Genomic DNA, 14,895 nt, shown 5'->3' on the forward strand with positions numbered 1-14,895 from the left:
ATTGGAGGTCCAGCGTTGGAACCGATCATCTGCTACAGCCTGATTGGAGGTTCAGCGTTGGAACCGATCATCTGCTACAGCCTGATTGGAGGTCCAGCGTTGGAACCGATCATCGGCTACAGCCTGATTGGAGGTCCAGCGTTGGAACCGATCATCGGCTACAGCCTGATTGGAGGTCCAGCGTTGGAACCGATCATCGGCTACAGCCTGATTGGAGGTCCAGCGTTGGAACCGATCATCGGCTACAGCCTGATTGGAGGTCCAGCGTTGGAACCGATCATCAGCTACAGCCTGATTGGAGGTCCAGCGTTGGAACCGATCATCGGCTACAGCCTGATTGGAGGTCCAGCGTTGGAACCGATCATCTGCTACAGCCTGATTGGAGGTCCAGCGTTGGAACCGATCATCTGCTACAGCCTGATTGGAGGTCCAGCGTTGGAACCGATCATCTGCTACAGCCTGATTGGAGGTCCAGCGTTGGAACCGATCATCGGCTACAGCCTGATTGGAGGTCCAGCGTTGGAACCGATCATCGGCTACAGCCTGATTGGAGGTCCAGCGTTGGAACCGATCATCTGCTACAGCCTGATTGGAGGTCCAGCGTTGGAACCGATCATCGGCTACAGCCTGATTGGAGGTCCAGCGTTGGAACCGATCATCTGCTACAGCCTGATTGGAGGGCTGCTCCTCTACTCTACTCTCTCTCTACTTCAGGAAGAGGTTTTCCCAGCCCTCATCCCAACCTCCGGGGAATCCCATTTACACCACTCTTCCGCCAGACGCTGCTGATACCTATGATAATGTTACAGCTGACCCAGACACAACAGTTACCAGAGAGAACCCCAGAGGAAGCTAGTAGCGCCACATATCAGTCTCTCAGTGCAGCAACCAGGAGCGAAGATTTTGTATTAATCTTTAGCTCTGCAGCCATCCGCCCACCACTCCCTCCACACTGATCCAGGATCAGCCCTGTGTATTGAGCCAGCAGAGACAACTCATATAGATAGATAGAGGACTCCATTGAGGGCTTCCACCATTTTAAATTAGTCAACTGGGTGGGGATTCTTATGAGATGGGAGCAATTAGCCAATGATCTGAGCATTGTCTCATCAAATCGGGTTGCCTGCCAATGGTTAGTAATTGGCTTTATGCTATATCACTACCATCTAGTGGCCACAATAAATGAATGACACACAAGATTTGGTTCAGGACTCCAACACTGTTGGAGGCGGTAAAACACCAATACTAGCTTTACACTTTTTCAAACACAAAATAAGAAGAAAGTTGACTCCTTTAAAACTTAGATAGCCTCAATGGTGCTGCAGAGTTATGGCGCCAGCGAGAGCATAGCAGCTTTGGTTGAGCTGTGTACCAAGAGAGAGCAGAAGGTTTTCGCCACGACTGTGTGTCGGCCACGACTGTGTGTCGGCCACTGCTCATTCTCTCAAAATGTTGGCGCCCAGAGAACACATGTTTCTGAAGTGAGCAGGACGATTATGAGATGGAGTTACGCTGGGGCCACAAGCAAAGTCAGGAGAAGAGGAATGTTGGGTAAGGGACACAGAAAGGTGGATTTCTGAGGAGAAATGGAGGGGAAAGAGGAAGAGGAGGTTGAAGTGAATGAGAAAGGCAGAAATTGGATTTGAATTGGTGGAAGAGGGCGATAAAAATGGAGATGGGGTGTTGGAGGAGATTGGTGTCAAGTGCAAACAGAGTGAGACCTGGAGGAGATTGGTGTCAAGTGCAAACAGAGTGAGACCTGGAGAAGATTGGTGTCAAGTGCAAACAGTGAGACCTGGAGGAGATTGGTGTCAAGTGCAAACAGTGAGACCTGGAGGAGATTGGTGTCAAGTGTAAACAGAGTGAGACCTGGAGGAGATTGGTGTCAAGTGTAAACAGAGTGAGGCCTGGAGGAGATTGGTGTCAAGTGCAAACAGAGTGAGACCTGGAGGAGATTGGTGTCAAGTGCAAACAGAGTGAGACCTGGAGAAGATTGGTGTCAAGTGCAAACAGTGAGACCTGGAGGAGATTGGTGTCAAGTGTAAACAGAGTGAGGCCTGGAGGAGATTGGTGTCAAGTGCAAACAGAGTGAGACCTGGAGAAGATTGGTGTCAAGTGCAAACAGTGAGACCTGGAGGAGATTGGTGTCAAGTGCAAACAGAGTGAGACCTGGAGGAGATTGGTGTCAAGTGTAAACAGAGTGAGACCTGGAGAAGATTGGTGTCAAGTGCAAACAGTGAGACCTGGAGGAGATTGGTGTCAAGTGTAAACAGAGTGAGACCTGGAGGAGATTGGTGTCAAGTGTAAACAGAGTGAGGCCTGGAGGAGATTGGTGTCAAGTGTAAACAGAGTGAGACCTGGAGGAGATTGGTGTCAAGTGTAAACAGAGTGAGACCTGGAGAAGATTGGTGTCAAGTGCAAACAGTGAGGCCTGGAGGAGATTGGTGTCAAGTGTAAACAGAGTGAGACCTGGAGGAGATTGGTGTCAAGTGTAAACAGAGTGAGACCTGGAGGAGATTGGTGTCAAGTGCAAACAGAGTGAGACCTGGAGAAGATTGGTGTCAAGTGCAAACAGTGAGACCTGGAGGAGATTGGTGTCAAGTGTAAACAGAGTGAGACCTGGAGGAGATTGGTGTCAAGTGTAAACAGAGTGAGACCTGGAGAAGATTGGTGTCAAGTGCAAACAGTGAGACCTGGAGGAGATTGGTGTCAAGTGTAAACAGAGTGAGACCTGGAGGAGATTGGTGTCAAGTGTAAACAGAGTGAGGCCTGGAGGAGATTGGTGTCAAGTGTAAACAGAGTGAGACCTGGAGGAGATTGGTGTCAAGTGTAAACAGAGTGAGACCTGGAGAAGATTGGTGTCAAGTGCAAACAGAGTGACACCTGGAGGAGATTGGTGTCAAGTGCAAACAGTGAGACCTGGAGGAGATTGGTGTCAAGTGTAAACAGAGTGAGACCTGGAGGAGATTGGTGTCAAGTGTAAACAGAGTGAGACCTGGAGGAGATTGGTGTCAAGTGCAAACAGAGTGAGACCTGGAGAAGATTGGTGTCAAGTGCAAACAGTGAGACCTGGAGGAGATTGGTGTCAAGTGTAAACAGAGTGAGACCTGGAGGAGATTGGTGTCAAGTGTAAACAGAGTGAGACCTGGAGAAGATTGGTGTCAAGTGCAAACAGTGAGACCTGGAGGAGATTGGTGTCAAGTGTAAACAGAGTGAGACCTGGAGGAGATTGGTGTCAAGTGTAAACAGAGTGAGGCCTGGAGGAGATTGGTGTCAAGTGCAAACAGAGTGAGACCTGGAGGAGATTGGTGTCAAGTGTAAACAGAGTGAGACCTGGAGAAGATTGGTGTCAAGTGCAAACAGTGAGACCTGGAGGAGATTGGTGTCAAGTGTAAACAGAGTGAGACCTGGAGGAGATTGGTGTCAAGTGTAAACAGAGTGAGGCCTGGAGGAGATTGGTGTCAAGTGCAAACAGAGTGAGACCTGGAGAAGATTGGTGTCAAGTGCAAACAGTGAGACCTGGAGGAGATTGGTGTCAAGTGTAAACAGAGTGAGACCTGGAGAAGATTGGTGTCAAGTGCAAACAGTGAGACCTGGAGGAGATTGGTGTCAAGTGCAAACAGAGTGAGACCTGGAGGAGATTGGTGTCAAGTGTAAACAGAGTGAGACCTGGAGAAGATTGGTGTCAAGTGCAAACAGTGAGACCTGGAGGAGATTGGTGTCAAGTGTAAACAGAGAGGCCTGGAGGAGATTGGTGTCAAGTGCAAACAGAGTGAGACCTGGAGGAGATTGGTGTCAAGTGTAAACAGTGAGACCTGGAGGAGATTGGTGTCAAGTGTAAACAGAGTGACACCCGGAGGAGATTGGTGTCAAGTGCAAACAGTGAGACCTGGAGGAGATTGGTGTCAAGTGCAAACAGAGTGAGACCTGGAGAAGATTGGTGTCAAGTGCAAACAGAGTGAGACCTGGAGAAGATTGGTGTCAAGTGCAAACAGAGTGAGACCTGGAGAAGATTGGTGTCAAGTGCAAACAGAGTGAGACCTGGAGGAGATTGGTGTCAAGTGCAAACAGTGAGACCTGGAGGAGATTGGTGTCAAGTGCAAACAGAGTGAGACCTGGAGGAGATTGGTGTCAAGTGCAAACAGTGAGACCTGGAGGAGATTGGTGTCAAGTGCAAACAGTGAGACCTGGAGGAGATTGGTGTCAAGTGCAAACAGTGAGACCTGGAGGAGATTGGTGTCAAGTGCAAACAGTGAGACCTGGAGGAGATTGGTGTCAAGTGCAAACAGAGTGAGACCTGGAGAAGATTGGTGTCAAGTGCAAACATGGTGCACTAACAGCATGGTGCGCTAACAGATAGGGTCAAAGTAGTGGAATGGGGTAGTGGGTTTTTATTGATTGTAGGGTTAGTTGGGTGTTTTTTAAATATTTCTTTATAGCCTCTGACCTGTTATTAAACGTGATACATAACCTGAATAGAGTATATGTCTTGTCTGTATCATTTCTTCTGAGTCCTAATGTAACCTGTTTATAAAAGCAGCTCCACTGACCACGTCATGCAGAATCAACAGCCGATCAGCTGATCACCGCACTCGGTCTTTGGAAAATAGTTTCTGTGAATTGGAGAAGACATCTGTTTCTCGAGTCCGTCTAATTTCTGGTTTTCAAGACAGTTATTGATTTACTAATGACTTGCAGCAGGTACACATTGAAATATTGCTTTCAAGTAACCCACCACTAGACAATACTGGACATTTCATTGTTTATGTATTTATCATTGAAGGAGCAACAGACAGCTACATATAACCCACACTAAAGTGCCTTTTCATACCTTAAGAGTTGAACCTGTATATTTACAGTATAAAATATCCACTTGGATGACACAACTGCAAATGGACGAGTACATTTTTTTTTTATCATCTTATACGATCTTCCCTTATACAAATAAAACATATCCCTTCCTGACATTAACATAAAAAGTCTAAACACAAGAAAACACTCCCAAAAAGCACAAAAGAGCAATAAGGCGAGTCATGTCTAAGGGGAAAAGGCCTTACAGCACACTATGTGGTGTCTATATGTGAGCTCTTCATAGCCAAGGCATTGACCAATAGATACTCTCTTTACTAACTAGTGAGGTGGACCTTGGTTGCAAGTGATCAAGGGAATGTTTGTGTTTTTATTAGCATCAGGATCTGTGCAGTCAGTCACTGAGGAGTACACAGGTGAATGACCATCTACCTGTATTACATCAATATTTCCCTCTGAAACTAATCATAGCCAAATTCTTCACTTTCCATCTTGTTCAAAGTTGTCAAATTCAAAACATCCAACTGATTCTCATTCATCTCCCTCATCGGTCTAATGCTCCTAATGTGAGCCAGTAGTCAGTAGTCATCCCCATTGGTCCTGGTTGGGTAATGAGAATGTGTCAGTGTCCCCCTGCAGCGGACCGTGTCCTCCTGCAGCGGAATGTGTCTGAAATGGCCCCCTAGTCCCTATTTAGTGCCCTACTTTTGATCAGAGCCATGTGGGTAAACACTGAGTGTACAAAGCATTAGGAACACCTGCTCTTTCCACGACTGACCAGGTGAAACCTATGATCCCTTATTGATGTCACCTGTTAAATCCACTTTATTTATTTAACTAGGCAAGTCAGTTAAGAACAAATTCTTATTTACAATGACGGCCAAACCCTAACGACGCTGGGCCAATTGTGCGCCTCCCTACGACACTCCCAATCATGGCCGGTTGTGATACAGCCTGGAATCAAACCAGGGTCTGTAGTGACACCTCTAGCACTACGATACAGTGCCTTAGACCGCTGCGCCAATCAGTGTAGATGAAGGGGAGGAGACAGGTTAAAAAATGATTTTTAAGCCTTGAGATATGGATTGTTTAAGTGTGTGTACAAGTCTTCTTTTTTTTTTACAATAACAACCATACATTAACAAAGTAAACACATTTCAACAAACATCAATGACATCACACCTGCTCAGACCCACATGTTTTCACCGCAACCATATACATCACGTATATCTCACAACCACACCCCCTAAGTGTGCCATTCAGAGAGTGAATGAACAAGACAAAATATTTCAGTGGCTTTGAACAGGGTATGATAGTAGGTGGGGGGGGGGGGGGGGGGGGGGTGCAAGACAATATTAGGAAGGTGTTCTTAATGTTTGGTACACTCAGTGTAGATTATGCAATAGGGTTCATTTCAGATGTAACCTAGGTGTGTATTATGTGATGTCTGATGACGTCATCAGAGCTCGTCGTGGTGCAGTGTTGATGACGTCATCAGAACTCTTCATGATTGTGTCTCAGCGGCTCCTGGCTGGGCTGAATGAAGACACCCTCCATAGCCTTCCAGTAGTTGTTCTGGTTGGCAGTGCCCATGCCGTGCACCTCCCTCTGCCCGCGGATGGGGTGGCCGTACTGCTCGCCCGTCACGGTCAGGAAGGCGTCTGTGCCAACGTGTTTGAAGCGCACCGCCTCGTCCCGCTCCCAGATGGAGCCGTCACACTGCACCCTCCACACGTCCAGGTCATCCCCCTCGCCATTCTCACCGAACGCACTCACCTCCTAAAGGTTGATGGACAGCATTGAGGGTTAGTGGTGTGTGTGTATTTGTGTTTGTTACCTGGTTGCGGGACAGTGACTAGCTAAAATAGCGTGTGTGTTGTATTACCTGACTATTGACAGCAGCCACCTAGGGTGTGTGTGTGTGCCCACTGCCTCTCTTACCTGGTTGTTGGACAGCGGCGAGCTGAAGTGGTGTGTGTGGAGGTTGCGTCCCGTGGTCATGTGCGTGATGCGGATGGCCTGCCCACACTGGATGGGCACGCCGCGTTGGCAGGTCCCGTTGGGCTTCCCCCGAATCCTCCAGTAACTGTTGGCATCATCTGCACTCTCGACGCCCGTCACAGACTGCTGCCCACTGCCTACAGTTTACAAGAAGTCAACAGCTTTACCTCAACCGCCATCTTGTCTTCATTCCCCTCTTCCTAGCCAGAGAGGTGGTGGGTATAATTTGTGGAACGTTCCAACAGAAATCTGTTACAAAAACTTTGTAAAGTACAAGGTTGCCAACAAACAACGCATACAAAAGTAGCATGATCAATTCACCTAGCTGACGAAAAGGCATCAACTCACCACGTAGCTTATTCATAATGTTTGTCCATAGGCGACCAGAGTGAGGACAGACATTTTTCGGGAATAAACGTTGGGAGTGAATAACGTAATGAAATAGCCCACTCCCTACCCGGTATCTTATTCTGCCGCTATACAACTTTGTATACGTTGTTTGTTGGCAACCTTGTTATTGACAACGTTTCCCCCCCCCCCCCCCAACAGATTTCTGTTGGAAAGTTCCACAAATTATACCCCCAGAGAGGTATCAGTTCATATAGAAGACTACAGGGTCGTGTTGTGTGTCTTGTATTGTATACAGCTTCCATATAGTCTGTTCAGGGAACAGTCAAGTAGAGCTTCAAAGCCTAAAAGGTGTAGCCTCAAGAAGACAAAAAAGTAACACTTGGTTTGAATAATAATTGAAGGTCAGTTTTAATTCCACTCAATGACAAGAAATGGCTGGCTACACCTGTAATAGAGTACAGTGTTACAGTTAAATCCCTCCTCCTTTGGGTTCTGTTGCGTATTAGACTACAGTACACCCGTGTCCGGTGCAACTGACACCCCTCTGGGGATGGCAATGGGCAAGATTTGCATGAACAGCGAAGCTTACATTTAGCTGTAAGCTATACTAGGCTAGACCTATGTCTCGATCAGTGGTTTTAAAAAAAGAGAAGAAGAAATGTATCCAATAGCCACACTTGAATGTAACCACCTGCTTATTGTGTTGCTATAAAAAATGTTTCACTATGGATTGATGGGATCCATTGTTGCGACAGTGTTCCCACTCGATTGTGTTCCACTTGATTGATACACCGTAGCGAGCTCGATTCTCGACTAATCTAGGTCGACTGCACATAAATAGCAGCCATATAGACTAACAGAGAGTGTATGGTTTTTATATACTCATTTAAACGCTTTATACATTTAGCTTAAATCTCTCCTTTTGACTTGTAGCTATGATACGTGCACCAACCGGTTTATTGCTTGCTATAGGTTAGGTTAGGCTTGCTGTATGTGTTCATTGATTGAAACACACCAATGTTATGATTGAACGACATTGATTATTGGTCAATAGCCTAACTGAACTTTGGGATGAAGGTTTATGATGATGGCTTACCTGAGCCGTATTTGACATCATGGGAGTGCAGCCGAACGTTGTGTCTCGTGTTCAGCAATTTCACAAGTGAACCGCAAGTGACATAGTTGAACTCGGACTCCCGACCCTGGCATTTGGACCACAAAAGAACGACCAAAAATGATTTAATGAAGCCGCGGAGAGCGTGAATTAATCCCATGTTTGTGTCTAACCAAGAGCGAGAGGATGTAAAGCTCGAGGACAGGCACTTTCAAACATTAATGCTGATGTAAACCAATAAGAGCTTGACAAGTCCCTGAACACGGAAGTAAAGGATAACACACGCTGTACTGTGATTGGTTGAAGCACTTGTGACGTCATGCATATTGATAATATATTTGTATGGCGGAAATTAAAATATTGCCAGAAAACTACTGAGGATACAAGATTGATACATTGTTGTAACACACTATTGCCTTTTGTCAGAGGAAAACAACACACGATTGTCATGTTGTTAAAGACTCTAGCGCTCAAGACATAGATGGTTCTCTCTGCTACCGAACGGCAAGCGGTACCGGTGCACCAGGTTTGGAACCAACAGGACCCTGAACAGCTTCTTACCCCCAAGCCATGGGACTGCTAAACAAGGCTGCTTTCACTGACTATGTGCACACACACTAGACTGCTACCTATATGTACTGTACATAGTTACCTCAATTACCTCGTACCCCTGCACATTAACTAGGTACTGGTACTCCCTGTATATAGTGTTAGGGTTGCGAATGTTCAACTGAGATAGGAACAGTAGCACACCTGAACTTGGTTAAAATAATTGTTTAATTCAAAAGTTAATAAATGGCAAATACATTTTTCGTATATACGGGTTCAATGTTTCATCACGCAGGATAAGACAGAGAACTGATTTGTTCCTGACAAAGATAGTATATTATACTCGTGACAGAGATTAGTTCCCACTTCCGAGCCGGCCTGTCAGAGTAGAGACTGGGTGTGGTTTAGACTCACCCAGCCTATCGTTGGTGTTGGCACATAAGCTGGTCCCAGCCCCTTTGCGCTCTCTGGTGTCCTGTCGCTGTTGCTGTGTAGATTACGCTCCTTCACCCCAGAGACTGGGGTCAGACAGTTTTATAACATTGTCTGAGATATTCGCACCTGTATACAATGTCCACTGTTCTCGCTCAAGGCTAACTACAGCTTCCCAGCACTCTTATCTGGCACTAACTGTTACTTCCAGCACACACACACAGACATCCAGGCGCCCAGACCAACAGTTAGCTAATATTCAATCACGTTTGTTATAGTATTCAATCACATATAATACAGTTGCTAATATTCAATCACGTTTGTTATAGTATTCAATCACATATAATACAGTTGCTAATATTCAATCACGTGTGTTATAGTATTGGGTTATAGTGCATAACTCAGAACCTCACATATGTTCTTTGTGTGTATAGTTTATCTGTTATTGTCCATTGTACACCACAGTCAGCAGTCTCCTGATTCACCCCCCTCCTGTGCCTCTCTATTAGCACAGTCTCGGTCACACAGTACAGTAAAGCGCCCTTTTTAACACACACACATTTCAGACTGCTATTCATGGTTAGGCCCTGAGCACTGGTAAGAGTGAGAACAATGGAAAATGCAGGTTCACATGAGTCAGTAATTCAAACTTTAATGCATAAGAAGCCCTACTAGCTTATAGTTAGTTAAGCATGTCAAAAAACCTTATGTGCACACACACTAGACTGCTACCTATATGTACTGTACATAGTTACCTCAATTACCTCGTACCCCTGCACATTAACTAGGTACTGGTACTCCCTGTATATAGCCATGTTATTACCTCGTACCCCTACACATCGAATCGTTACTGGTACTCCCTGTATATAGCCATGTTATTACCTCGTACCCCTGCACATCGAATCGTTACTGGTACTCCCTGTATATAGCCATGTTATTGTTATTTGTTATTCAGTGTTTGTTTATTCCTCATGTCACTATTTATATTTTTTATCTTTAAGTCTGCATTGTTGGAAACTGACCAGGACGTAAGCATTTAGTCTACGCCTGTTGTTTACCAAGCATGTGACAAATCAAATGTTTTTTTAATGTTTTATTTAGTAGGTAATCAAAGACCACTTGATATTACTTGGGTTTACATGTTTTTTAAATTAATTTTAGTATTTTTATGTGGCCATTGTACACATTGGCCAACCACCATATCATTCAATGACTTCTCTTTCCTCCATATGCACTATATAAAGCTGGACATGTAAAAACGAATTATATTTTCCTTTCACCTGCCCTGTGCTTTCAGGTCAATGATATTAAGGAGAGGAGGTGACAAGAAAAGAAGGTAAGGAGAGAAACCCTACTTCAGACAATTGTGATCTCCAATTGATCAACATATGGCCCTTATACAGTATATACACACACATAGTCCTTTCTGTAAACCTATGAATTAAAAAACACTATTTGGAGTCAGGTTCTTTAAGATAAAATTTATTACATGTCCCAGAATCTGTCCTTCAGTAGAATGACTTCATGGGACATTTCATTCCGGGCCGACCTATCGTGTCCCAGAGAAAGGGGTGACGATCCTTCCCAGTTTCTGGGAGAGGTATATCTCCCTCCTGGTCTGTCTGTTGAGGCTGGACAGGGCGGCCTGGAGGATCCCCCTCAGAGTCGTAGTGGTAGAGTCCGAACTCCGGGAGCCGCTGCTCACCGGAGGGAGACGGCCTGTGTACCTGTGATGAGGGGTCTGGCCAAGCTTCTGTGAAAAGAGGAGAAATCCGTTATCTATTATGTTATCTAACTACACAGTGCAGTTTAAATCAGGAGTCACCAACCGTCCTCCTGAAGAGCTACTGTATGTGCCAGCTTCTGCTCCAGCCCTATACAAGCACCTGATTCAGCCAATCCCGGTTCGAAGGAGCAGATGATTAGTTAGAATCAGGTGTGTTAGATTAGGGCTGGAATGCACCGCATGCACGCACACACGCACACCTGATTGGGATTGACATTAAGGTCTGAAAAGAACATTCTTTTAAAAATATTTTTTGAACGATCATTTGCAAGAAAATGTAAATGAGCTATTAACACGCTGAGATGCCACATACAGTATTGTCTGCCTGTCAGGGGAAGAAGCAGAAAAAGCTGGAATTATTTGTATTTTGGTTGTTATCAGTTTCTAAATATCTCAGAGAAGGCTCAACTTGCCTAACTGCCATAAATGCCGTTTTATTTCACCTAATTTTGACTTTCTGCAAGCACAGGAAACTCAGCACATCGGCGTTTACACTATGATATGCCTATTAGATGTTCAATATTTCTTTAGATTAAAAAAAAAAAAAAAGGAATAGTTTCACCAAATTAAAACGAGAGTTCCGTTTCATTAACAAGGTTCACCTAAAAATTAGGGACATGTTGTGTTTTTAAAATTAACATTAAACACAAATCACATGCAATAAATGATATTTTTCACAAATTACTTTGTCAAAGCAACAAAAAAGTTAGGGCTTTACAATGAGAGTCAAAACTTCAATAAACTTTAGGGTTAAGTGGGTTAAATAGTAAAAGTCACAGAGGATGGACATTTTAAAATGCTGAATTCGGGCTCTCTAGCAAGTCTTTATTCATATATGAAGAAAATCTGATTTATTGAATTTTCCATCTGGTCTATATTAAATGGTACTTAATTTAATATAGCAGGTGTTTAAAAATGCAATATTTGTGCAAAATTTCTAATAACACTATCAAAGGGACGCAAAGGCATTCAATTCGCGGATATGGAATGACCCATATACTCTTGAAGAATAGACCTTCTAAATGCCTCATGAGTTTAATTCAACTGTCCCCATCAGAACCCAACATATAAGCTTGTTTTACTCCAATGTTTGTAAACGATGTAAATCTAAACAAACACTATATAACCTCCAGAAGTTGTATAATGTTGATATCATGGATGGTCAGTCCTTGCATCCATAGCTCTGTCTATGAATTTGGAAGTGGTTACATTTCTCCAGGCCCGTCCCTCAGCCTTTTTTACCAAAACAGACACACGCAGGGGATATTGTTTCAATTAATGATTCTAGTTTAAATGTCAATCCCTACACACACACACACACACACACACACACACACACACACACACACACACACACACACACACACACACACACCACACACACGTGCGTACTTACCTTTTTGTTGAAAAGCTCAGGGTTAATGTATTCTGCCTTTGCATCGACATGGGTATCAAAGGTCATCTTATTCAGACAGTCCTGTTGCTCCGTCCTCAGAATGGTTGACGACTGCTCCTCGGGTATCTCTTTCATGTTTCCTGTGCACTGATTGGTCGAGGGGTCCAGGTCAAGTCCTTCGACCAAAGAGATCACAACATATTTAGGTGTGGGTGATGGAGAGGCGTCAACCGCCAAAGGGCCAGCAGCAGTTACATTCAATGGAGATACATTCATCTCCTTGTCTAACGTTGATGTCTTCTTCTGATCATGGAGGGCAGAGTTATCAGGTGTAGGGCTGATAAACAGCGGGGCCCCGTCTGCTTTTCTGGCCTGGAGAAGTTTCAGCAGGACTTTGGAAACTACCATCTCTAGCTCCTTGTAGGTCCCTCTTCTCTCAAGGAAAGCTTTGAATTCCTCATTCAGGTACTGAGCCATGGGGTCGCAGAGACTGACAATGGATGACAGGGCTTGGGAAGAGGAGCCTGAGGTTCTGCTGAACAGAACCGTGTCTTCATCTGACATCCATTCCTGGTCCTGGTCCAACAGTTTTAGATTTCTGAAGAGGTCACATTCTGATATGAGAGAATAACCTTGACTGTTGTCGGGGTCGGAGCTTCCCGGCTCATCCATCCTCTTCAGACTGTTGTCAGGGTCTGAGCTTCCCGGCTCATCCATCCTCTTCAGACTGTTGTCAGGGTCTGAGCTTCCCGGCTCATCCATCCTCATCAGACTGTTGTCAGGGTCTGAGCTTTCCGGCTCATCCATCCTCATCAGACTGTTGTCAGGGTCTGAGCTTCCCACCACATCCATCCTCATCCGACTGTTGTCAGGGTCGGAGCTTCCCGGCTCATCCATCCTCATCAGACTGTTGTCAGGGTCTGAGCTTCCCACCACATCCATCCTCTTCAGACTGTTGTCGGGGTCGAAGCTTCCCGCCGCATCCATCCTCATCAGACTGTTGTCAGGGTCTGAGCTTCCCGCTGCATCCATCCTCTTCAGACTGTTGTCAGGGTCTGAGCTTCCCGCTGCATCCATCCTCTTCAGACTGTTGTCAGGGTCTGAGCTTCCCGCTGCATCCATCCTCTTCAGACTGTTGTCAGGGTCTGAGCTTCCCGCTGCATCCATCCTCATCAGACTGTTGTCAGGGTCGGAGCTTCCCGCCTCATCCATCCTCATCAGACTGTTGTCAGGGTCTGAGCTTCCCACCACATCCATCCTCATCAGACTGTTGTCAGGGTCTGAGCTTCCCACCACATCCATCCTCATCAGACTGTTGTCAGGGTCTGAGCTTCCCACCACATCCATCCTCATCAGACTGTTGTCAGGGTCTGAGCTTCCCACCACATCCATCCTCATCAGACTGTTGTCAGGGTCTGAGCTTCCCGCTGCATCCATCCTCATCAGACTGTTGTCAGGGTCGGAGCTTCCCGCCTCATCCATCCTCATCAGACTGTTGTCAGGGTCTGAGCTTCCCACCACATCCATCTTCTTCAGAATAGATGTTCAGAATCCAGATGTTATAACGGCCTGTAACAGGCCTAATGTTCTTTCAATGTAGACTATGTAGGCCTAGTCATTTTTTGCAAACGAAAAAGGCTTGGCTTACTACTTGTCCAATCACTTGTCTCAGTGATTGCACAAATGCATAATGGGAACAATAGAATTAAAGAATTAGAATGTTGGCCAATTATGCATCATCCATTATGTCATTGAGAAGAAAATAAGTCATTCACAGAACATAGAAACAAATAAATATTATTAAGATTTCTGAATGTTTTATTTCTGTGATGTTCAGTCTTTGTTTAAATAGGTGTAGGCTTTGGCTATAGGGATGGACCAACAGCCATGTTGTAGCCCACCGCATTATAGCTTATACCTTGAATATAGCATCAATTACACATAATTATTTACTCAAATATTTTACATTTGACTAAAGAAATTCTAAGACACGTCACGTTCTAAGACACGTCACATAAAAGTACCATTTTGATCCAATAGAGGTCACGTGAATCCATAAAATTAGGTTACGGATTTCATTGCAGCCGTGAGTCAGTCGGACGAGCTGTGTACTTTTTCGATCGAATTCCATGATTTATTATTATTGTGTATGATGTGTATGCTAGAGGCAGATTGCAGTTTTTTTTTTAACTCATCGCGTTTCTAAAAATAGTGTGCTCCCTTGCAATAGTCTTTCCTATTTGATGCAATAAGTGACAATTGTAGGCCTGTTTCTTATATGTTCATCCATTTGTAGGTATGCTAGGGCCATTGCCTCTATAGGATTAGGCTGTGAAAGTGACCATAGTGACGTTTTTTTTCCCACACTCTGAGCGGAATGAGTTCAGTTGCCTTCCTGTGCGTTAGTTTGACAACTAGCTGTCCAATCGGCAGGCAATCGGTTAACATCGGGACATG

At 44.9% G+C, this 14,895-nt stretch overlaps 1 protein-coding gene across 1 annotated transcript; it reads right to left on the reverse strand.

Moving 5' to 3' along the window:
* Positions 1–5,869: 5,869 nt before the first annotated feature.
* LOC120062816 (stromal cell-derived factor 2-like protein 1) lies at positions 5,870–8,516 on the reverse strand. The gene is made up of 3 exons (XM_039012890.1): positions 8,258–8,516; positions 6,751–6,947; positions 5,870–6,588 (listed from the first exon to the last, which is right to left on the reverse strand). Exons 1-3 carry the CDS (start codon positions 8,433–8,435, stop codon positions 6,304–6,306), a joined length of 660 nt encoding a protein of 219 aa, XP_038868818.1. The 5' UTR covers positions 8,436–8,516; the 3' UTR covers positions 5,870–6,303.
* Between the last annotated feature and the right edge of the window lie 6,379 nt (positions 8,517–14,895).

Source organism: Salvelinus namaycush, chromosome 18 (assembly GCF_016432855.1).
Source record: "Salvelinus namaycush isolate Seneca chromosome 18, SaNama_1.0, whole genome shotgun sequence".
Lineage (NCBI taxonomy): Eukaryota > Metazoa > Chordata > Actinopteri > Salmoniformes > Salmonidae > Salvelinus > Salvelinus namaycush.